General features: G+C 30.5%; 2 protein-coding genes across 2 annotated transcripts in view; one reads left to right on the forward strand and one right to left on the reverse strand.

Moving 5' to 3' along the window:
* The window catches only part of LOC140443110 (uncharacterized), a 50,019-nt gene extending 25,567 nt beyond the window's left edge, over positions 1-24,452 (reverse strand). The window contains exons 1-4 of the mRNA XM_072534190.1: positions 23,122-24,452; positions 7,775-7,921; positions 7,414-7,647; positions 6,081-6,351 (exon numbers count right to left, since the gene is read on the reverse strand). Of these exons, the coding sequence (XP_072390291.1) occupies positions 6,081-6,351; positions 7,414-7,647; positions 7,775-7,921; positions 23,122-24,452 (1,983 nt within the window). The remainder of the gene's footprint in view (positions 1-6,080; positions 6,352-7,413; positions 7,648-7,774; positions 7,922-23,121) is intronic.
* LOC140443422 (uncharacterized) overlaps positions 1-25,109 on the forward strand; it is a 183,830-nt gene that overhangs the window by 140,275 nt on the left and 18,446 nt on the right. The gene's annotated exons all lie outside the window — the stretch shown is intronic.

Here is a 25,109-nt window from a genome sequence, read left to right on the forward strand (position 1 = left end):
CAATAGTCACACTCTGCACTCTGGAGAATTCGTTTATGTTCCATTGATAATTTTGTTGACATTTAGGCTTTTCAGATCAGAATAAACATTCAAATTAGTAACTAACACTCTAATTTAATAAAATACACATTTCAAACAATATATTATTATAACCCCACTTTATATTCGTAAATATTCTTAAACGTCACTTCAGAGTATAAATATCTGTCTATCACTCACTGTATAGTTGGTTGCCTAGTCACATGGCTCACTTACATATATCTACCACATTATAATTACTAAAATACAACTTTTTACAATTATTATATGCTAATTTCTTAAAATGCCCTCACATAAATATATTTTTATAAAATTCTCTAGTATATAACTTATTTAAAATAATCAAATACTTTTTTATATCTAATATTATGTAGTATATAACTTATAAATTATTTTCTATAAACCCCAATCGTCATAATACCCCAAAAATAATATTTAAAATAAATAATTTACTTATTATTTTTTTAAATATTAATTTTCTCATACCTTATTAAATTTAATAAATTAATAATTCAATTTTTTTTTATTTAAAATGTGTTAAATACATCCCTGTTCGCTGTCTATGTCAAACTGTCATGTCAAATAAAGCAATGGAGACTATTATATGAGAAAATAAACATAATCATATATTATTGTGTTATGTTTATTTATAGACAAAACCTATGAATTATTTCCATTCAAAATAACTTTCATCAATATAAATTGGTAAGTTTTTTCACTTTATTATATTAGAAAGACATTTTTTTTAGCAATTATAGTATCAAATTTGTGTCTAACCCCAAATTATGATTTTTAGGGTACAAATTAATTTCCATATATACAAATTTCAACAAGTATGATGTCAAATTGATTCAAAATAATGAAATCTACCATCTATTTAACAAATCAAGTCTATTGAATAAAATGGATATATCAGTAAGCTGTTAGTGTTAAGTTTATAACCTAGACATATCACTACTTTTTGAAAAAATGTACATTTTTCTTGATTTATTTTTAGTCCAACTTTGTCTAATCTATTTATTATAATTTTTAGGTGTTTCTCATGATCTTCAGCCGTTTTAGAAAAAATTAATATATCATCAATGTAGTGAATTACAAAATGTTCATATTGATCCAAAATATCATGAAGACATCTACATAGAGCACTGCAAGATGATTGAAGTCCAAATGGTACTACTTTGAATTGATATACTACTCCATCTATCTGAAATCCTGTATACTGTCTACTTTTTCTTTCTAGAGGTATTAACCAAAAGCTATGCTGTAAATCAATTTTAGTGAAAAATGACATTCCTGTAATTCTTCCTAGTATTCCATCTATACTCATTGGTGCTTCAAATTGCTTTTCAGTGATCTTGTTAATATTCCTTGCATCCAAACATAACCTGATTTCACCTGATCTTTTACGCACTACTACTATAGGGTTGATAAAACGTGTATCTGCCTTCTCAATGATTCCATCTTCTAACATATTATTAATTGTTTTGTTTACTTCTTCTCTGTATTTATATGGTATTGGGTATGATTTTGTTTTAAAATCTTTTTCTTCTTTAACTTTTATACTATGGATATAATTTTGTGCAATTCTATTTTCTTTATTGACAAGTCCCTTGTGTTGCTGCAATATGGAAATGACTATTGATTTATATTCTTCAGGGCAATTTAAAACTTTTATCATATCTTCTTCTTTACAAATAAAATTATTCTTCATTATGTACTCATTATTCCTTGCTTCCAATTTTACGCACTCCGCCTCGTAGGCATCCATCTGCTTAAAATTTCCATTCCTTAAATATTCACTACAATAATTATTCTTAACATTCTTTTGGGACATTTCCCTATCATCAAAATACATTTCTTCTTCATAAACATCATTATTTTCTTTTAATAATATCCTATCAACTCTTATTCCTTCTTCCACCTCATCTTTCTGCATAAATTTAATTATTTGCCCTTCCAAAGTTACCATTTTTTCTTCAAAATCTATCTTTACTTTCTTCTTTTCCAATTCATCATTTCTCATTAATATATCAACACATAAATCCTTGACAATAAATCCTTGCATATTAATTTCTTTATTAAGACTATTAATTTTAAAATTGGCTAGTTTATCAATTTCACCCAACTTCTTATTATTTGCACCAATAATTTTAATTTTTGGAATCTTTATTATATCTGATAGTTTTAATGTATTAAAAATAAAATTCTCCGAGACTAATGTACTTTCTGAACCAGTATCTATCATAATTTTAATCATTTTATTTTTGGCCAAATCATTTATATAAATTAAGTTAATAGATTCAATAATTTTCTCTTCATCTAAAGAAATAAATTCAGAAGGTTTTTCATAATAGCAATGGCCTAACTTGTTATTCAGAAAGTTTACTGCACAAAATTTTGATTATTAGAATTGTCAGATTGTATCTGACCACTTGGATCTGATGTCCTATGTCTTTCCCTACTATGACTTCTACTCACATTTTCTTGCCTTGTACGATTTCGTTCCCTGTCTTCGCAGCTTCTATTCCTTCGAACACAATTTACCTGTCTGTTATAGTTAGGTCGCTCTGTATTTCTTCTATTATTAAAATCTTGTCTATTATTATTAGTACTGTTATTAAAATGTTGTCTATTATAATTAGTATTATTATTAAAATTTTGTCTATTATAACTAGTATTATTATTAAAGTTCTGTCTATTTGGATTACTGTTATTATTATTAAAATTTTGTAAACTATCACCATACCTAGTATTATTGTTATATGATTGTCTATATTGTTGATTATCATTTTTATTATATTGAAAGTTATTATTGTATTTTCTGTTGTTATTATTACTTGTCATATTGCCTCTTTGTATTCTTTGAATAAAATTAATAAAACTATCTATTGTTTGAATATTTTGTACAGTTACGGTTTGCACAACATCAGCATCAAAATGTCTAGATACATTTAAGACTGTTTCATCCTCTCTAAGTGGTGGTTCTAAATATTTTGCAACTGTTATCAATTTCAATGCATAATCTACCATATTTGATTTTAAATTTTGATTATACTTTCCAAAATATAGAATTTCTCTAAACTTGGCTTGCTCTAATTCACCCCAATAATAATTTAAAAATTTATTTTCAAATGTTTGAAAATTATCTAAATCATTCTCAATACTAGTAAACCAAGTTGCTGCATTGTCATTTAATGTCATTCTAATATAATCTTTAATATCATTAATATTATTCACCAATCTTAATTTATGTTTTAAACTATTTATGTATACTCTAGGATGCAAATTTTTTATATTACCAGAGAATTTAATCCCAGTCTCATTTGTTAAATTTAAGTAAGGTCTCCCTATGTCTCTCATTTGTGAAATATCATCTATTCTCTGTTCCACATTTCTTATTTAATTACTATTTATTTGGATATTTTGTTGTATATCGTCTAATTTTTCTTCTGTGTTTCTCCTGTCTTCGTTAATTTTTACTTCTAAGTTACATTTCTGTAACTCTATTTTCTGTTCTATATCTATCTTATTATCTTGAATAATCCTCTTTACTTCTGTCCTCTCATTTTCTATCCTTTTCTTGTAGTCATTCCGTATAATTTTTATTTCATTTGCTACTTTTTTCTCTGCAGCTTCAAGTTTTTTATCCATTTGTTTTTCTATTTGCTTTACAATTTTATTATTATTATCTTCTATTTTCTTTTCTAATTTTCTATAATTCTCTTCCATTTTTTTCGTGTTCTCTTCCATTTTTTTCGTATTCTCTTCCATTTTCTTCGTATTCTCTTCCATTTTCTGTTCCATTTTTTTCATGTCTTCTTTGACTTCTTTTGAATTCTCTTCTATTGTCTTGTTCATCTGCATCATTAATGACATCAAAGCTGCCATATTGACATTTTCCTCTCTTTCTGAATTCATTTCTGCAGTATCTTGTGGAACTTGAACTAAACTCTCCTCTTGTATAGGTTGTGTTTCTACTTCCACATCTTCTTCATTCTTTTTGCTTCTTGTACCTTTCTTTCCTTGAGACATTTTGAGACTTTACTTGTTCAAATATAATTAAAATTAAAATCTATACTTTTCTTTCTACTGATAATTAATTTAATTATATGAGAGCACTTATCTTCCCAAACTAATTCTTTTAAATAGAGAGCCACCGCGTTAGGCGCCAAATTGTTATGATGTGTTTTTTGTTTGAATGATGAGCAATGAGTATTTTTAATAATATAGGGTTTTTATCGCGGTTCTCAAAGAATTAGCTTGTAAGTACTTTTTTAAATTATCTTTATTATAACTATTATGAAACACACATATATATCTAATCTAGCCAATGTAAATTTAAAATAAACTATCTTTAAATTGATACTCTTATAAAACTAATTAAATTCTATAGACAATGTAAAATTTAAACAAACTATCTTCAAAATTGAAATTGTTATGACATTAACTAAATTATATTAACAAAATTATGTACCTTTCTTTCACTGAATGCCTAAATGAACTGTTTTCCACTATATATTCTAATCACCACTGAATGTCTTCGTACTTCGGTTATCCTTGTTTTTGTGAAATTTCTTTTTCCAATTATCAGCTTCTACCAATTTAAGATATAGTTTTCTTCACCAGCATTTATACACCACCAAGCAAACCAGCAAACACCATTTATATTTATTCTTCTTTTCAATATACCAATATCCAATTATTATAAGTTGATTTATACTAATCTCCAATCATAATATAATTTTAATTCCTTCCAATGTCCATCCAATATTCTTCTAATATACTTTTATAATCTTCAATAATTATTTGTGTATAATTATAAATGTGCATTAAATATATGCATAATTTTTAATCTTCATTTAACTCACTATATTAAACAATTGGACTATCTCCAACTAGCTTTCATATTTCTTATTAAACTGCTTGACTGACTTACTAAAACTGTGAACAATTGACTTCACTAACTAATCTACTAACTTTCATAATAAACTGCTTGACTTCTGACTAAAAACTGCCATCTTGAATCCAAATCACGGGTATTTATATCCTTTTTGATATTCCAGAACCATCTGGTAAGAGATCATGTTCCATTCGTTCTATTAACTTCTATATAGATGTTCTCGAAAAAATATCTGTTCCATCCACCGACATAATCATTATTCCAGAATGTTCGACAGTAAACAATAGTCACACTCTGCACTCTGGAGAATTCGTTTATGTTCCATTGATAATTTTGTTGACATTTAGGCTTTTCAGATCAGAATAAACATTCAAATTAGTAACTAACACTCTAATTTAATAAAATACACATTTCAAACAATATATTATTATAACCCCACTTTATATTCGTAAATATTCTTAAACGTCACTTCAGAGTATAAATATCTGTCTATCACTCACTGTATAGTTGGTTGCCTAGTCACATGGCTCACTTACATATATCTACCACATTATAATTACTAAAATACAACTTTTTACAATTATTATATGCTAATTTCTTAAAATGCCCTCACATAAATATATTTTTATAAAATTCTCTAGTATATAACTTATTTAAAATAATCAAATACTTTTTTATATCTAATATTATGTAGTATATAACTTATAAATTATTTTCTATAAACCCCAATCGTCATAATATATATATATATATATATATATATATATATATATATATATATATATATATATATATATATATATCTATCTAAAGACTATAAAGTGTAAACATACCAAAATAGATCACATAAGAAAGGCACGCTGCCGAAATAGCTGTAGTAATAAGAAATTATAATTAATTTTGTGGAAGTTTTGAAAATAAAAGTTTTCAGTGTTTTATTGTTATATAAAAAATAATTCTCAAAATTATTTCAAATACGACGATTCTTTCAACTTGTACCCGGTTTTGTCCGACTCTCTCTAGGATTGAAGAATATCGAATGTTGTCTGACAAGATAAAAAACGATTTATGGGACCCCAAATATATGGAAATAAATGCATATTGATATAAAACTAATAAAAAGAATCATTTAATGTCTTACTCTTTTTGAAGTTTTTAATTTAAAAGGTCTAGGACTTGTAGAAATGAATTCATTTTTCATATCTTCAAGTTCTTTTTCAAATTTGTCTTGATAAGCTCTATAATTTGGAACACATTTAGATTTTTTGATCACTTTCTCTTCTGTAGAAAGATTACTGAATGATCGTGGACAAACGTTCAGTTTTGGTTTTGATCTTTCTCGCTTGGCCATTGATGGTGGCAAAGAAGCAGCTTTTAACAGTTCTTCTGCTCGAATTTTTTTCTGAAGTGCCCTTAAATCAAACATATATTATTTAATAAATGATATAATGAAAATGTCGGTCTTGTAAATATAAAAAAATATTAATTAATCTTACGGTAGATATAGTAGCAACAATGAATCTTCTTAACAATAAATTTTATTAAAAACAAAGGATATAACGGGATGAGATGATAAAATCTGCACTCGGCTGGATTTTTATTTGGGGTTGAAGTTCAATTCAGTTGAAATTACATATTTAGAAACCCTTTTACTCAAACTTTTACCGTGCTTTGTTATGTTTATAATATATCTTTTACTTCTTGATACGTTAGTGGCGCTTCAGTTCTAGAACCAATATTATATTATTTCTGTTATTTTATCATCCAGCTTTAACAGTCCACTGCTTAACATGGGCCTTTTCTTCGTCTATCTTGCGCCACTCTCATTCAGTATTTATTTTGTCTTCTTAAATCGTCAGCTCCTCGTGTAGGTGGTCGACCGACGCTTGTCTTGTCTTCCTTTGGTCTCCATTTCAATAACCCCTTTGTCTATCGCCCATCCGTTTATATAAACCTTTAAGATTAAGCGAGTCGTGGTATTTATGTAGTAGTAGTTTTTCTGCACACTGCTCCCTCAACTTTTCGTGTTTATTTTTCAGATTACTTTCTTTATTGCCTATTCTATACCAGTGTTTTTAATTTGGTGTTTATTTTTGACATGGCGTCGACCTTTGTCATACTAACATTTCATCATTCATCCACAGTTTTTGTTTTGATCTTTTAAGTGTTAAATATTATGATTATATAGGCTTAAGGTACAACTGATTGTAATAAAAATTACATCTTAAACTGGTGTTTGGCATTTCGATTTCCACTTCGGTTTTAAAAAATATACCTGATATTTGAAAATTATTGCCAAAAATGTATAGGATAAAATGCCTGCGATGAGGAAGAGAATATCTGGACAACAAACTCGTCTTCAATAATCCCTCATTTCAACTACATAACAACTTTACATTGCAGATAACACAAATAAAATAGCCCTTCTAGCCAACAGCAAATTAAGAAATAAAACTATTAATGTAAGACATTACCTGTAATATTCATCTTCGTGCATTTTTCGATATATATAATTACTAAATAAATTCTTTGGAATAGGCTTTGCCTTAAATTTTTTAATTTTTAAGGGAGGATCGATGTATAAGTTAGGGGAAGACTTCGACAATTCTCTGGTAAGCTCCTGGATTTCTTCATCTCTTTTTGTAAATGAGAATGGTCTCATTGAAGCTCTTAACGCAGCTTTCCTTTTCTGTTTAGAGACATAACTCCTGACAAGAATAAACAAAATCATAATAATACAGTATATAACAATCATTATACAATCATTTTATACGTTATACAATCATTTTATCAAACAATAGGCTTATCGCTCATAAAATTTCAGTCAATTATTACCTCCGCTGTTGATCAGCCATTATTTTATCAAATAAAGGGATTTGTGATTCTACGGGTACATCATTTGCTTTAAACATTTCTGGTTTATCGCCCTTGGGTTTTTTCATTTTAAAAAATAACTCTTCAACTATTTTATTTTCCTCATCTCTACAATAAAAAATAGACATATGTATTATAAATAATGTAAAAATATACATGCGAGTAGTAGGTAAAACAATTCCAAGAAAAATACATTGGACATAATATCAGTATCAGGTTTCTTCTTTAGGTTTCATCTCGTCGCCGTAGGTTGGAAATCAATATGGCAATTCTATCTTTATTTTTATTTACAGCTGTTCTAAACAATAAGAGAACTATACCAACAACGTCTAGACCAAAAATTAATAGAATTTTGATACGGCAACATCGAAGAAATATACGAGCATATAAAGGCGAGTATAAAGCAAGCAGCATTCGAAGCCCTTGGGGAAAAAGAACATATAACAAATAAACAGCACTATAATGAAATAAATGAAACAACAAAAAGAATAATTGAAGAAAAAAAGCAACTATACAGAAAATGGCTGACTACAAACAACGATGAAGTTTATAAAGAATATAGAGAAAAAGATAGAGAAGTGAAAAAACAAATAACACAGCAAAAGAACGAAGAATGGGAAAGAATCTGCTTAAATATTGAAACATATATAGGAGGTACAAGAACTTCGGAGTCATGGAAAGTACTGAGAGGATTGAAACAAAACTCAAAAGAAAAAACTAAATTGGGAAATATACAGGACAAAGAATGGAAGGACTACTACAAGGAACTATTAACAGAACAAAGACCACAATTCATTGGAAAAGAAAACAGGCGAAGACGAAGCAGATTCCCACAACAAGAAATAGAAATAACAGATAGGGAAATGAGAACGGCCATAAAAGCAATCAAAAATAAGAAAGCACCGGGACCTGGAGGCATCTCACCTGAGCTTATAAAATACGGATCAAAAAAATTACACCGGATGATACAATGGATATTTCAGAAAGCCATAAATGGAGAACAGCTCCCAAAGGAATGGACGGCGGCATATATGACATCTATATTTAAGAAAGGAGATAGAAAACGATGCGAAAACTACAGAGGAATAAGAGTAATATCATCAATAGGAAGATTATATGGGAAGATACTGCGAGAAAAGATAGAGCAAGCGATAAAAGGCAAAATCGGGGAGGATCAGGCAGGCTTCACGGCAGGAAGATCATGCATAGACCACATATACACACTGGAACAACTGTTGGAAAAGAAAAAAGCAAAAAAATAGAGATATACACTTGGCATTTGTGGATCTGAGAAAGGCGTATGACTCTGTACCAAGGTCAGAACTATGGGAGGCAATGTACAAATTAGAAATACAGACGGAACTCATAGAAGCTACAAAAGCTCTGTATAAAGAAAATAAAGTGTCCATTAAAATGGGAACAAGAATCATAGGAGACTTCACCACAACAAAAGGGCTCCTGCAGGGTTGTTCCACATCTCCAACCCTATTTAAAATATACTTAGAGAAAGCCTTGACTACATGGAAAAGAAAATGCGAAGGCATGGGAGTACCGGTACGGAACGAATATCTATATACGTTAAGTTTTGCAGACGATCAAGTAGTGATTGCACAAGACCAAGACGACCTCAGCTACATGATGAAGAAACTACAAGAAGAATATACCAAGGCTGGCCTAGATATTAACCTCGCGAAAACAGAGTACCTATCTACAAGTGAAGAAGACATAGAAGATCTACAGATTGATGACAACGTAACAATCAAAGGAAAGGATAAATTCAAATACCTGGGGTTTATAATCACGAAAAAGGCAACAACAGAGGAAGAAATTACACAAAGATTAGGACAAACAAGAACAGCAATCCGACAACTTAACTCAGTATGGTGGGATAGACACCTAAATATGAAGACAAAAACACAGATTTATAAAACATTAGTGCGAAGTATTATGACATATGGGGCCGAAAATTGGATTATAAACAAGAAAAACAGCAGTAAGATAATAGCAACAGAGATGGAATGCCTGCGAAGATGCTGCAGAGTAACAAGAATGGATAGGAGAAGTAATGACGAAATAAAGCAAAGAACATCAATAGAAACAGACATACTAACATATATAGAACAAAAAAGACTAAAGTGGTATGGACATGTAAGAAGAGCTAGCGACAGCAGATGGATAAAAAGAATAACCGAATGGAGCCCCATAGGAAGGAGGAAAAGAGGACGACCCCGAAAATCCTGGAGGAACGAAGTAGACGACGCCATGAGTAAGAGAGGACTAAACGATGGAGAATGGAACAACAGAGAGAGATGGAAACGGTTGAGCGAGGGAAGGCAGTGAATACTGTAGAATCCCTAAATATATATCTAAACAGCTGTATTATTAACCCATTAGCGCCTACGATATATGATTTTAAGAATTAATGTATTTTTCATTAGTTATTTATTAGTAATATTATTTGTAACAAAAGATTTCCTCTTGATTTTTGAGTTGTGGACAATTTAATGTAAATCTGTGACAGGGGAATGTTAAAACCATCCAGGGGAAGGTTTTTATGGACAAGAACAATTATTTTTGTTAAGTTTAATGACAGTATTTTCAAGACCCTAATTTAATGACACTAAAGTCAGTCATAATAACAATAAAATACTGAAAACTGTGTTTTCAAAACTTTCACAAAGTTTATTACAATAGCTTATCACTACAGCTGTTTCGACAGAGTGTCTTTCTCAAGCGATCTATTTTTGGTATGTGTTTACACTTTATAGTCTTTAACTGAATAGGTTAAATAGGGGAGAACTGTTTGTCTCAAGTTGGTCATTCAGAATTATGTCTGTGTTTTTTAATTTGTTTATTTCCATAAATTTTAATAAAGATAGCATAAGGCTTTTATTTTGGATGTGAAGAATTTGAAATTCGTCATTAAAAGAATGATTACGACCTAGAAGATGAAGTCAGTATGTAGAACCTTTTTTTCTATTATTGGAGGCCCTTTTATGTTCTGGTATACGTTTGTTAAAAGTTCTACCAGTTTGACCGATGTAAGTTTTTGGGCAGTCGCCACATATAAGTTTGTATACACCACTCTATAAGTGCTTTTTATTTTGGCTCTTGTTGTTTTTAATATTAATATATGTATAGGTTGTTGTTTGTTCTACAGGCTGTTATTGTTCCTTTCTTTTTTATGTGTTTGGCAAATTTTGTTGATGTCTTGCCTGTATACGTAATCGAGCAGAAGGTACTGAGTTTTTTCTCTGGTGGTGAAAATACTAATTTCAGAGCTTTCTTATGTAGTTTTTGATTTAAAATTGTATTAATTGTTTGTTTGTTGTACTCACTATTTACTGCTATTTGCTTAATGATATTTAATTCTATCTCAAAGTTGTATTTTGACATCGGAATTTTTATTAATCTTTGTAACATCTTTGTAATATTTGTATTTATGTTGTGTTGGATGGAATAATTAATTTTGTATAGGCGTATCAGTATGGGTAGGATTATGAACATAAACATATAACAAAAGTTGTATAGTGACGATTTGCTTTGCTTTTACCCCAATAACCCCCTTTTAACGCAATACTTTTCGAGTTATTTGTAATTAAAAATGTCCAAAAAAAAAACCAAATAGTTTTTAACTGTAACTAAAAAATTTTACATTGTATGAAAGAAAAAACATTGTTATCAAAAATAAACTTATTCTGAACTTTCTGTGGTATCTTAATACACTTTATTATTATTACTGCGAATAATTTATGTATTTCCGCAGTTTTTAATAAATTTAGAAATAAATTTAGATTAAATTCTAAAATTAAAAACATTAAAAATTCGAAATTTAAAACCTTCCAAAAGACGACATATTATTTTATCCTAGATATACTTATATAAGCCTAATATTCATAGAATTCAACTTCCAAATTTTGACGTGACAACGTCTTAAATTAGGTTGTGGCTCGGAGTCATTTAAGAAAAAGTGTAACGCCCGCTCACGTCTGTTACAGTGAGTCACCGAACGAGAGAGAGGCCCGCCGGACCGGCGAATGCCTTGCGTCTCTCTCCCACTCAAACATGATCGGTCCGCTGCGCGCGGCACTAGAGAATTAGGCGCGTTGAATCGCTAAAGTTGAAAATCGTTGAAAGTATCGTCAGCTGTGTCTGTAGTGAAAATGTGGAGTGCTTACAGTGTCCTATTTTAGGGGGAACCACCAGTATCAGATATAATTTTAGGAAATTACCTAGGGACCTATATTCTTTTATAATATTGCTATGGATTTATCCATTTAATATTGAGCAATGATTGTAAACATAATTTATAGTTTAAACTTCAATGAAAATTATTAACTGTGTCTAAAAACATATATGATATGAGGTATTTTACCCAAGAGTATTAAGTATAATGAATATACATAAAAACATAATTTTGTTTTCTTAGGATTTAACATTTTGTCAGCACATTATCTCAAATTCACACTTAAATCAATATGTTTTTACTATTAGGTCTGTTGAATGTTTGTTCTTTACACAAAATTTAGTCTATACTTCATATTTATTAAAGGCGGTAAAATATACATTACAATTCAGTTGTTTATAAACCACTTTCAAAGCATAAAGAACCTTTTAAGCTTTGTTTATATTATTTTGTGTATATTAATTGAGTTAATTGGAGTAGCCCACTTTGATACAAAAATACAGTCAATTTATGGATATTTCAAGGTGACAATCTAAAAAAAGCTGATTTCCTCCCATGCATTTTATTAGAAACACTTGAAATTTAAAAAAAATTTAAAAATCGTAAGATGTAAGACCTTCATCGTGAGATCGTGAGATTTGTCTTTAATTCGTGAGTAGATTCGTCATTTACAACAACTACAACAATAAAGGTAAATAATTGTACACTAATATTTCATTATCGTAAACTATGATTGATTGATTAATTGTTAGATTGACACAAAAGTTGAGAAACTGAGTTTATAGCGGCAATTCCTTGTTCCTATTGTGCAATTTAATAATATTCATATCAATAAATATTCTACCGAGAAAAACACGTTATCACGTAAAATCTTCGCCCGTAAAACCGACTTTACAGGCAACCGATTTTTTTAAACAACTTTTTTTGTAAATTTATGATTTCTAAAATATTCAAACTTCTGGAACATACTACTGTGGTATAAATAAAATTATTTATTGAAAAACTACGATAAGTTTTAGTTTTAGGTATTGGTAATGACGTCACTTTTACTTATAGCTAATTTTTTCTTAAAAAATTAGTGAGGCTCATCTTATTTCCATCATAAATTTTTCAATTTTGTCCTAAAGACTTTGTAAAAGTTTATTTTAAACGTATATTTCAGCACTTAAAAATATTGTGTAAGCTTTCACTGATAAATTGCTTTTTTTTCGAATTATTTAACGACTTCAAATAAATATTTAGCAAGAAAAAATCGGTTTCACGGAGCTACAAATACTTTATATTGCATTTACAACAATAAAGAAAATGAATTTCTTTTTTTTTTATATTATTATTTTATATTTTTTTAAATTTCATTTTTGATAGAAAGTTTTTTCATACAACGTAATATTTTTCAAGTATTCGCGAAAAACTGTTCAATTCCATGTTTTTTTGAACATTTTCAATTTGGAATAACTGGAAAATTATTGGGTTCACAAAAAAACTTTTGTTGCTTTGAATTTGATTATCTAGGTATCGATTTCTGAGATTTTGACGTCATCTCTACACCTCTGACAAGGGGTGATATTCATCGCTAGGGTAAAAGCAGATATCGGCACTATACAATTTTTGTTATTATTTTACAACTCCTGACAAAATTTCAAGTAAATCGATGAAGTTTAAAGAGGTAATACCTCATTTTTAATTTGGGTAACTAATAAAAAAGAGTAATAAAATTTTTAATTCGAAGGCATCTTCAGTTGCGCCTGAAAAACTAACAACGGAACTTAAGGAAGGTCCTCGCTATTCTATAGAAAATGTCACACCAAGAGTGCAGTACGGCTAACATAGGAATGCACAATTGCCGGATTTCACGCCTTGTGCTTGGCGATACAAACAGGTCCAAGTGGTAGTCACAGAACCGTACCCAGATCTCTACGCCGGGCTCTGTTATTTATTATAAAATAATATATTGATAAAATAATTGCCTTCAAGTAGCCAAATAAGAGGCATGAATTTGAATAAAAAGACCTTAAGTTTTTAGCGAGAATTTTATTATAAAACTGTATACTTTATTAAACTAACAAATGTATTTTAAATTACATTTCTTGATAGCTATAAATATACCGGGTGGAACCTCCGGTAACTCGATTTCCGTGCACCCAACCCAATATCCAAGAAAAACTTTTTCTTTTGTAAATATGTGAAAAATTATCAGGAACGGGAATATCGAAAAAGCTTTGCACATTTTTTAATCCCGGCGATGTTATTAAAAAAACAAGTTGCGCACTTGAATCATTGCGAAATTTTAACACCTATGAAATTTTTTTTTGTGGAAATCTGAAGTGCAATTTTTGTCCTTGTTAAAACATAATGCAGTCTCGCATTTTTCACACACAACATAAGTTTACCTAGTTCCATGGCATAGCAACCTGGTAGTTTTCAGCGAAACCTTGTGTTATTCCATATGGGATAATGGTTTTCCTTGCCCACACTTGACCAGATGAGCAGGTATAAGGTTTATAGTGTAAGTTATTTAACATTATATTATATTTATACTTTATTAAACTAACAAATATATTTTAAATTACATTTCTTGATAGCTATAAATATACAGGGTGGAACCTCCGGGGACTGGATTTCCGTGCACCCAGCCCAATATCCGAAAAGCCCATACTCTGATTGGACTGGTAAATGCATTTTATTGGTTATACAGTGTAAAATAATTGAGGTTACTCACAGATATTCAATTAATTTTACTAAAGTCGTCCTCTACATCCGAGATGTCGGATTCGCTTTCGCTACACTCCCCTGTGTTCGCGTGTATTATCAATTGGTCTACGTCATCTTGCAGGTTGTCCGCAGTCCACATCTCAGTTTCCGTTTTCTCAACAACATGAGTGACATAATTGCGCCAATTTTGCTCTGTGACGCGTGCGAAACCGTCGTCGATCAACTGGCGTACCTAGTCGTTTTTAAAAGTGATATTATGGGTACCTACATATCGCTTAACTTGGTTCCACACCATTTCTATAGGATTCAATTCGCAGTGATATGGAGGAAGCCTTAAAATATAAACATTATGTTGTGAAGCATACTCATCAAGATGATACTTATCGTATTGATCTTTAAAAGCACGCGCTGCTTCTAATAGCTCGGATTTCAAATAACACTCCTCGAAAAAAATGTCTTTTTTCACTAGCCATTCCTTGATTGTAGCTTTATTCCAGGAATTGTTAGGGAATATCTCTTTACGGGAGTGGTACGATGCATTGTCCATTACAATGACATTCCTGCGACCATTATTTGGTAAATTTGATATTAATGTCTTCTTAAACCACGACTCAAAATATGCGGCATCCATTTCATCGTAATAGTCGCCATCATTTTTCTTTGCCAGAAAAACACGCTGTGTGCCAGAAAGAAAACCTCCTGAAAAACCTGCATGCAATAAAACATATCGTGGACCTCGTTTAGTAGGTGCTTTTAAGCCAGTACTTAAACCTTTGAGAAAAGCATCACGACTGTTTTGTATCGTAGTATTGCACCATTCGTAATTTATAGATTGACCAACATTAACCCACGATTCGTCCAAATATATGATATTGCAATGGTCTTTTCGCAAACGTCGTATAGTTCTCAAATAATTATGGCGCCAATGAATAATATCCTCTCGCTCCACCATGATGCTTCTTCGGCCACGTTTCTTATAAACAAATCCAATATCTTTCAGAAGTCTATATAAAGTAGAAAGAGACAACGGCTGTATATTCTCATTACCTTGTATGAAGTTATGTATATGCTTTAAGAATGGCGGCAAATTTTTCATTAAAAATTCACAATGAACAATTCTCCGTAGAATACTTCTTACACGCTCGTCATATGTGAATATTCTAGAATTTGATTGACACACTCGTTTTTTACGTTTTTTTGGCGATTTCAACGTTCCACTCTGTTCTTTTTCTTTTTTGAAATTGTAAATGCTTCTTTCGCTAACACCAGTCATCAACGAAGTACGTCTTACAGCAGCACTTACATTAAGTTGTTCCGTATTTTGTAAAAAACACAACACATTTAACACTACGAGTTTAGCGCAACCGTTAAATAATTCACCGGATTTAAACTTATGGGACTCCATGCTCTCTGTTGAAACTCGGACTAAATTTTGAAGTGTAGTTTCGTTTTCCAAAAGCACTTTCACCCTAAGGATGGGTAGGGGGTGAAATAGGGAAAGCTTGGAGTTTATCAAATACTAATTATGACAAACAAGTTTATGGCCATATTTAGGTGATTATGTTAATGATGGTAATTTGTAGCAGAAGTTTTACAAAAGAAATGAAGACCTATTTATAGAAACAACATAACTGTATTTTTAATATTTTATATACAATAGAAAAAATCTAATTTCTATGAAAGAATTGGAAATTTGAATATTATATATAATATCTATAAATAATATCATTTCCAAGTTTCCAAATTCTTTCCTAGAAATTATGTAGGTTTTTTCTATTTCATGTAAAACATTAAAACTACAGTTATTGTATGTTGTTCTTATAAAGAGGTGTTCAAATGTTACTCTTATGAATATGATTCAATTGTATATCTCATGTTGACGTTTTATATGCAAAATTCATAGTTTTCGTTGTCAATAACTCATCAATGCCTTTTTATTCTACTGTATACGTATACATGATATAAAATATTTTACTCGTACTGCCGACAGATGCATTTTATCCAAGCCGGTCCTGTGAGACATTGAGCAATCAACAGCTGGAGAAAACCGACAACCCTGCGCGTTTATTCTCCATAAGAAAAGCATTGCCGTCTCTTACCCGTACTGCACTCTCAGTGTGACATTTTCTATAGGCATAGCTAAATTCCAATGTAAAAGTTTAAATAAAATAAAGAAAAATCTATGGCAGATATTGAGATAATTCTTTTTTATATGATAGGTCTTAAAAAATTCTAGTGTATTCTACTCTTTATAAATTAATAAATTGTTTAAACAATATTTTTTTTCATTTTTTTTTTGTTTCAAATTAACTTAAATTTAAAAATTACGTTACTATAGAATTTTTCACACTTTCCGAATTTGTTTTTATTTTTAACATAAAGTGCAACACAAAGCAACTATTTTGTTAAAACTTTTTTAAGAAAATCTCGAAGCTCTGTTAATAGTTATCTCTCTCGGTCAACACAGGCTGTCCTTGTTGTCGATATTTATAGTGTATTTTTATGTATGAGAGAGTAATAAAACAATAAATTATGTATGCAAATCCCTAAACTGTTGATACGGGTGACTCAATTAAAAACAGATATTTGTCAACAAGTTTACAGAAGTATATAGGAAAACAATTTTAAATTGAGTATGACCACCAGGTATAAAGGTTGGAGCAGAATAGAATACAATAGTTGTGAGGGTTACTAATCCCTAAATAAGGTTGCCAGTGTCGGAGTGATGGAGGTTAACAGGTACTAATAAATTTGCAAGAAATGTAAGATGTTTATTTTATTGGTTATATATAACCAATAAAAGTTTAATAAGTACCTACCTATTTGCAAAATAAAGTTTAATTCTTTAGATAAAATAAAACGTTTTATTTTATCTGAAATGAGTGCATTCCACGAAGTAAGGGTTTCAACAATCAAACATTTAATTCTTTAATTCCAGGAGTCTACGACAGTAATTGACTAGATAATTACCTTCTAAACTTATTCCACAGAAAATGTGATAGTGGGTTTTTCCATTTTGTATATAGGAAGGTCCAAGTGGCGTATTCAAAATTCTTAACAGTTCACTAAAAGTAGGTACTTCAGTTACAAGGTGCAGTTTATTGTGTATACTAGTGTTATGGAAAATTTGACAGTGCCGTGTAAACGCCGAAAAATTGGTCCTCTAACAGTTAATGAAAAAACATTAATATTTAATTGTTTTAAATCATTTACAGACAAACGTTTATGTGAAAGTGTTGATGAGACCGTTGAGTTAGTTAGCAGTACACTTGGTGTTGGGAAATCTACGATTTACAGAGTTATTAAAGAAGAGAAATGTGGTAGTTTTCAAATGCCACGTAATTTTCCAGGGAAACCAAAATTTCAAATAGAATATCATTTTAAAGAAGGACTTCGACGGAAAGTGCATGAATTCTTCTTTAGACAAGAATTTTCAACATTGGATAAAGTTCTTGTCTCAGTTCGAGATGATAAGGATTACCCAGAAATGAGTCGAAGTACGTTATGGAAACTTTTAAAAGAAACAGGCTTCCGCTGGAAAAAGAATCCCAGAAAGTCTATTTTATTAGAAAGAAGCGATATTGTCATATGGAGAAGACATTTTCTAAGAACCATAAAGGAAATGAGAAACCAAAAAAGAAAAATATTTTATCTTGTTGAAACATGGATCAACGAGGGTCATACACCAAATAAATTTTGGCAGGATGAAACTGTTACAAGTCAAAGGCACGCTTTTGTAAATAACTTATCTACTGGTTTAAACCCACTATCAGGAAAGGGACGCAGGCTGATAATAGTACACATTGGCAGTTCAGACGGTTTTGTTGAAGGTGGTTTATTAACTTTTGAATCAACTCGTACCGGTGACTACTATGAAGACATGAACGCATATGTCTTTCAAGAATGGTTCGAACAAATGATAGATCTTCTTCCTAAGAACTGTGTAATAGTAATGGATAATGCAAGTTATCACTCCAGACTTATAGAAGGACTGCTCACAACCAAGTGGTTAAAAAAAGACTTGCAGAATTGACTGAGTTCAAAAAATATTACGTACCATCCCGGATCTATAAGAAAGGAACTTTATTCGTTGTGTGCCCTTCATAAAGAAAAATTTAAAAAATACGAAATTGATGAAATTGCCAAAAATCGTGGAATGACAGTACTTAGATCCCCACCATATCATTGTGAATTAAACCCGATTGAACTGGTATGGGCACAGATAAAGAGTGAAGTTTCAAGAAAAAATACCACTTTTAAAATTCATGATGTTAAACAGTTGTTTTTGGAGGCCGTAAATAATGTAAAACCTGAAAACTGGGAAAAGGCAGTAAATCACACTATTAAAGAAGAGGAAAAAATGTGGAAGCTGGACAATATTACTGATAAAATGATCGAGCCAGTTATTATAAATCTTGGTTCTGAAAGTTCATCTTCTGAATCTGATTTGGATTTGTAACAAGTAGCTGTAAGTTTTATATTAATATTTTTATTCATCTATTTAACATACCTTAGACGGTTTTAAAAACTCTTTTTCTCTTTTGTAATTTTTAAAAATTAAAAAAAATGTGAATTTTTTAAAATCCTTTTTAATGTAGGCCAGTCAGTTCTAATATAGTGTGTGATAAAAGATGTCACTTATGTTTACATACACATAACACTTTATAACACTGAAATAATTCATTTAGTTTTTACAATTATTCAAAGTAATTTTTCAATTAATCTTGAGCACGCCCATGGAGTGGTCGGAGCTACCAGTTAAAATTATGCTAATTACTCTCTCGTTCATAAAAATAAACTATAGCTACGAGGTATGTACTATAATATATACTATATACACTTTCTTGATAGGGTCATAAATAATGTCGAAACCAAAATGAGAATTTAGTGCTTATTAAATGGACGAAGTTTATTCAGATTCAGACTATTGACAAACCAGAGTGTTCATATCTTTTTACAATGGGTAGTTCACGAAGACGTTTATGTGCCCCACGAAAAAGTCGACAACAATTGGCGAAATTGTATGTAGATCAGTGGTAAGTAGGTAGAGGTACCTATTATTTAATTTAATTTTCGTTTGAATATAAATATTTTTTGTTGATTTGTGGCATTTTCCTTCTCTTTTTATAACAATACTATTGTTTCACTATTTGCTTATATAATAATAATGTATTATATAGAAACAACGTAGAATTTCGTCCAATCAGCCAGTACATCTTTTTTGTATTTTAATCAGAATTCTTCTCTTTTCTTCTTTACATGAGCTCAGTGTAATACCCAAATATTTTGCAGTAAATAGAAGAGAAGCTCATGGACAATTTTTATAATACAGTCATGGAATTAATGTTAGCTGCTGGAAAAGAAGAAGAAAGTCTAGCACGAGAAAGGGGTGAAGTTGATCCAGAAGATAACAAAGCTGTTATTACTGTAATAGCTGATGGTGCATGGGCACGAAGATCAATTAAGTCTAAATTTTCGACCAATTCAGGTGTGGCTTGGATTATAGGAAAAAGGGCTTATAAGCTATTGTACTGCGGCGTAAAAAACAAGTATTGTTGTGTGTGTGCGTCAAAAAATGCTATTACTCAATACGTATGTTACCAAAATTATAGCGGTACTTCGACTGCGATGGAAAGTGCAATTGTTGTAGAAGGCTTTAAACAGAACAATATGTTACCAGAATTGCAAGAACGTTATTCAAATTTTTATTTGAAACACTTTCTTAAAGAAACATTTCAATTAGATCTATATTTATATAGTTTTATTTTATCGATTGTAATGATCGTGATACTAATCAAATTCTTGTAATATATAATTATAATCTTTTTTTATAATTTTCCATTTTCTTTAATCTACGGTAAACTTTAATCTACATTAAAATTCAGATAGATAATTTTTTCGTAAAAAAGTGACAAAAAAATATGTATGTACCTTTGTTACATTGTAAATATATATTATTAGATAGTATTACTATGCTCTGTTATTATAATTATATACCTATAACACCCCTAAAGGGAAGACCGCCCACTTAAGTTTATGGTTTTATTGTGTAGCCCAAAACCTGTTACTTCAGGGGGTGTCCTAGTTGTATAATCGGCTCGAGTAAAAGATAAAAATCACATGCTAAACAAATAGGTCTGTCAATAAACACAAAAAAGACTAAAATCCTAGTACAAAGTCGATCGGGGGGAACAACACGACCCTACGTTACAGTAGACAACTCAGAAAGATAGCTCTATCTATTTAGGAGTCAACATCATAAAGGATGACACATGTATCGTCAATGTTACCTTTGATCACACAGGTAACATTGACGATACAGAGCGTAGCAAAAGAATCATCCTAGCCAATAGGGCATAATTTGCTGTGAACCCGATATGCTATGATATTTAAACCACGAGACGTACATCAAAGAACTAAGATACGAATCTACAAGACCAAAATCCGACAGATGCGATGGTAAGCTATGGATGTGAAACTTGGGTGTTGACTCAAAAATCTGTAAACCATATGAAATATTTAATATTATAAAGAACCAACTTCAACAACCAACAGAGAAACCGATGGCAGAATGATGTGGATGAGGACGCAAGAAATCGCCTTGGCAGTCGATGATGAAGGAGAATGGCTACAGACTATAACGAATGAAGAGGATTGCTGAGGGATTGCTCGAATTGGACCGTAGAGCCATAGGATGGATGGATAGATAGATGGAGACCAGGTTGCATATTATCATCTATCCTATTCAATAATATGTATTCTGAAGAAATTATCCAGGAAGCGCCAGAAGGACAAAGCACAAAGGTGAACGGAAAACCTATTAATGATTTAAGATACGCTAATGATAGTATACTAATAGCAGAATGTCTCGAATATCTACAGCAACTAGTAACTCGAGTTGTGGAACACAGTGAAGAAAGAGTTCTAACTCTGAATACGAAGAATACTGAATTTATGGTAATCATTAAATCACAACGATGACAAGAGGGCCTAATGATGTACGGAGAATAAATAAAACAAGTCCAAAAATACAAATATTTGGGATCAATAATTAACGACTATATTGAAGAAATCAAATCAAGAATTGGACAAGCAAGATAAGCATTTACCAAAATAAAACATGTTTTACTATTTAAATGGGAATAAGCCACAATTAAAGGTTAAAGTACGTTTATTGACGTTTCAATTTCCACTTCGGAAATCGTTCTCAAAATACAAACATTAGTAAATGAAACAAATTTTGTTTTTTTGTTAGTTAGTGAAAAAATTCTTCTAATAATTTAATTTTATCTGACTCATCTATATTGACAATTCAGACATACATTATACATTTTAAAGTAGACGACTTTAAAATAATATTGCCAATATTGTTGAGTTGCGTTCCTGGGACGACTTTACTTGTAAGATAGTTCATTCGATTACATGAAATCAACTTTAACTTGAGAATATCCGTCAGAAAAGATCATAGCATGTAATTCGTCTTTAAAAAGACAAACACATGCCATGATGACAGTAAAATTCTCCTGTTAGTGATTCCATACTAAATAAATAAATTTTTAAAATGCCACAAGAAAATAGCTTCAGAACAATATTAAAAAACATGTTTTGTGTAACAGAGATTTGTTGATCTGATTAAGAGTTTACTTTAAAAGTGTTATCTGTTTTCTGTACTGTTGTATGGAGTGGAGGCAAGGACGCTAAAAAAAGATTCTCCAATCGCCGATTGAAGGCTTCTAAAATGTTAGCTTATTAGAAAAATGCTTAGACTAAACTGAGTGGGCAGAGCTACAATCTAAGTAATATTGGAAAGGACGAGGAAACAAAAAGTCCTAAACATTATCAAAATTAAAAAGTTGCAATAATTGAACCACGTTATGTGAGGTGAGCGCTACGAACTTCTGCAGGAGATCATGCTGGGGAAAATACGAGGATAAGGAAGTTAACGTAGAAAACGAGTTTCCTGGCTAGACAATCTAAGAATGTGGTTTAGAAGATTAGAAACGCTATGATGGGGACCACCAACCTTCTGAGAGGAAGAAGAAGTTCAAAGCAGATAAATTATAAACATCTCTTTGTCTAAGTTTTGTACAGGAATTTATAAAATAATATGACTATCCCTACAAACTTCGCATACAATGCAACATAAAATGCAAATGAGAGGTGTCAAAACTTGATTTGGAAATGCATGAAAGTACAGTTTTTATGACAGAAAATTACAAGGGTGTTTATACAGGACTCGAGAAATCCCAAAAAAATAGTTGAAATATATTACAAATATTAGTACACTACCACCAAATATCTTGCTATTAAATTATGTAAAAATTTGTTTGAATGATTTGTATTTGGAATAATTTATGTATAAGAAAAGTGATACAAAACGTTCTAATACTAATTTAAATTATTTTATTACCTGACAGTCATCTGAAATGGTTTTGGGATTGTAATTTCCCCAGTCCAATCGTTTTTAGGATTTGATTTCACTGGAGAAGTTGGAGCACTTCTCGTTTGCAAAGGTTCCGGACTGTTGCTTACTGAATTTAAATTTAAGTTTTCTATGCTTAAATCCTCCCAATCAGTAAGATTACCTGAAGTTTTAAGATCATTTGCTCTTGACTTTGGTCTTAAACCATCGGCATCACAGTTATCGATACTTTTGAGCTCTGAATTCTTCGATTTGTTGTTAATAGCTTCATAATTTGTTTTTGATTTTAAACTTAAATCTTCACAATTTACCTTAGTATTTTTAAAATCACTGAATGGCTTGTAATCTTCATAATCAGAAATATTTCCAGTACTTTTTAAATAATTTCCACCTGATCTTGATTTTAAGTCTTCATAATCAGTAAGATTTCCACTTCTAAAATTTTGGGAAGAATAGGAGCTATTAGGTTTAAATTTATAATCTGAATATCCATTATTTCTGGTTTTCAAATCTAGCGATGAAAATTGTGTTCTAGATTTTGATCTCCAGTCATCCCATCCGGTAAGGCTTGCACTTCTTTTAAAGTTGTTAGAGGAAATGTTTGCTCTTGACTTTGATCTGAAATATGGTTCTGGAGTTTCGTCATTAGAAAATCTATCACTGGGAGTTTCTATTCTTACTGATCTTCTGGAAGGAGGTTTGTTTAAAATATCCTTGTCAGAATACTCTGAATCTAAATCAGGAGTTATTGCTGGATGTAAATTCTTACTTAGATGATTAAAGTATGGTTTTAGTGATGATTTCTTCTTTTCTTTACGTTCTTCTCTGTCGGAGAATTCTGAATCGATATCGGGTGTCAATATAGGATTTAATGTTTCCTTAATTCTGGTAGCTCTGTTTGATGGTTTGATGGCAGGTTTCTTCTTTTCTTTACTTTTGTTTGCACCAAGTTTTTGCTTCTTATATTCTTCTATAGCTTCAGAATTTTTTGGATCGAATTTAATTTCTTTGTGTAAGTTTTCTTCGAATAATTTTTTCTTTTCTCTTAAATTTTCAAGTTTCTCGTAAAACTCTTTGTTTGAAAGATGATGAATTTCGTCGTAATCGGGAATGTTTGTAAAAAATTCTACGAAAGATTTGGTTGTTTCCTTGTCCAAGTATTTCTTCGTTTCCATCAAATTAATATTCAGTGCTCTATCTTGATTTTCACTAAGATATTTGTAATTTTGTTCGTAACTTGGCAGAGGCAACCCAATTATTGGATTTCGTGGAACTTTAACACATGAATTGTTGTAGACGGAAGAAGTGTGATTGTACATTGCACATTAAACTCTCGCACTTCGAGTTGTTTATATTGAATTTTTAGACAAAAGCACTGTTGTCAAGGAAAATATCGATCCGTTGGGGAAATTCTTGCGGACGGATTATCCACTGGTACGGAACATATATAGGCCAACACTTTAAACCAAGTTTTCATTATACGCAAAATAAAGATTTATTTAGTAACATTTTTTTGTTTTTAAATTATTTGTAATTACTCATAAAGTAATTAAAACATAATATTATATATAACAATTTCGGTATTATGCTATTATTTTTATTAATTGCCATTATTGTTTAATTTTTTTTAAACTGACCTCAACAACATGCATAATTAAACATGAGTATGTTAGTTACTTGAAAAATTTTATTTTATTTTATTAAAAAAATCCGTTTTCATCGTTATTTATTTATATATAATTTATTTACTTATAATATAAATACCTAACGGATAATTTATTTTACAAAATACAAAGCAGGGTTTAAACGTAAATTTTAAGTAAGAATTTACATTATAAATACGCACTATAAGTACAAGACAGTAAAAAAATATAAAAATATTCATTATTATAATACACCTATTAAACTAATAGCCAAATATGAAGACCGATAACTAATTAAGCGTTGATCAGTGAGCCTCAAACAGTGGCTTTAAA

Source organism: Diabrotica undecimpunctata, chromosome 6 (assembly GCF_040954645.1).
Source record: "Diabrotica undecimpunctata isolate CICGRU chromosome 6, icDiaUnde3, whole genome shotgun sequence".
In the NCBI taxonomy this organism is placed as follows: Eukaryota; Metazoa; Arthropoda; class Insecta; order Coleoptera; family Chrysomelidae; genus Diabrotica; species Diabrotica undecimpunctata.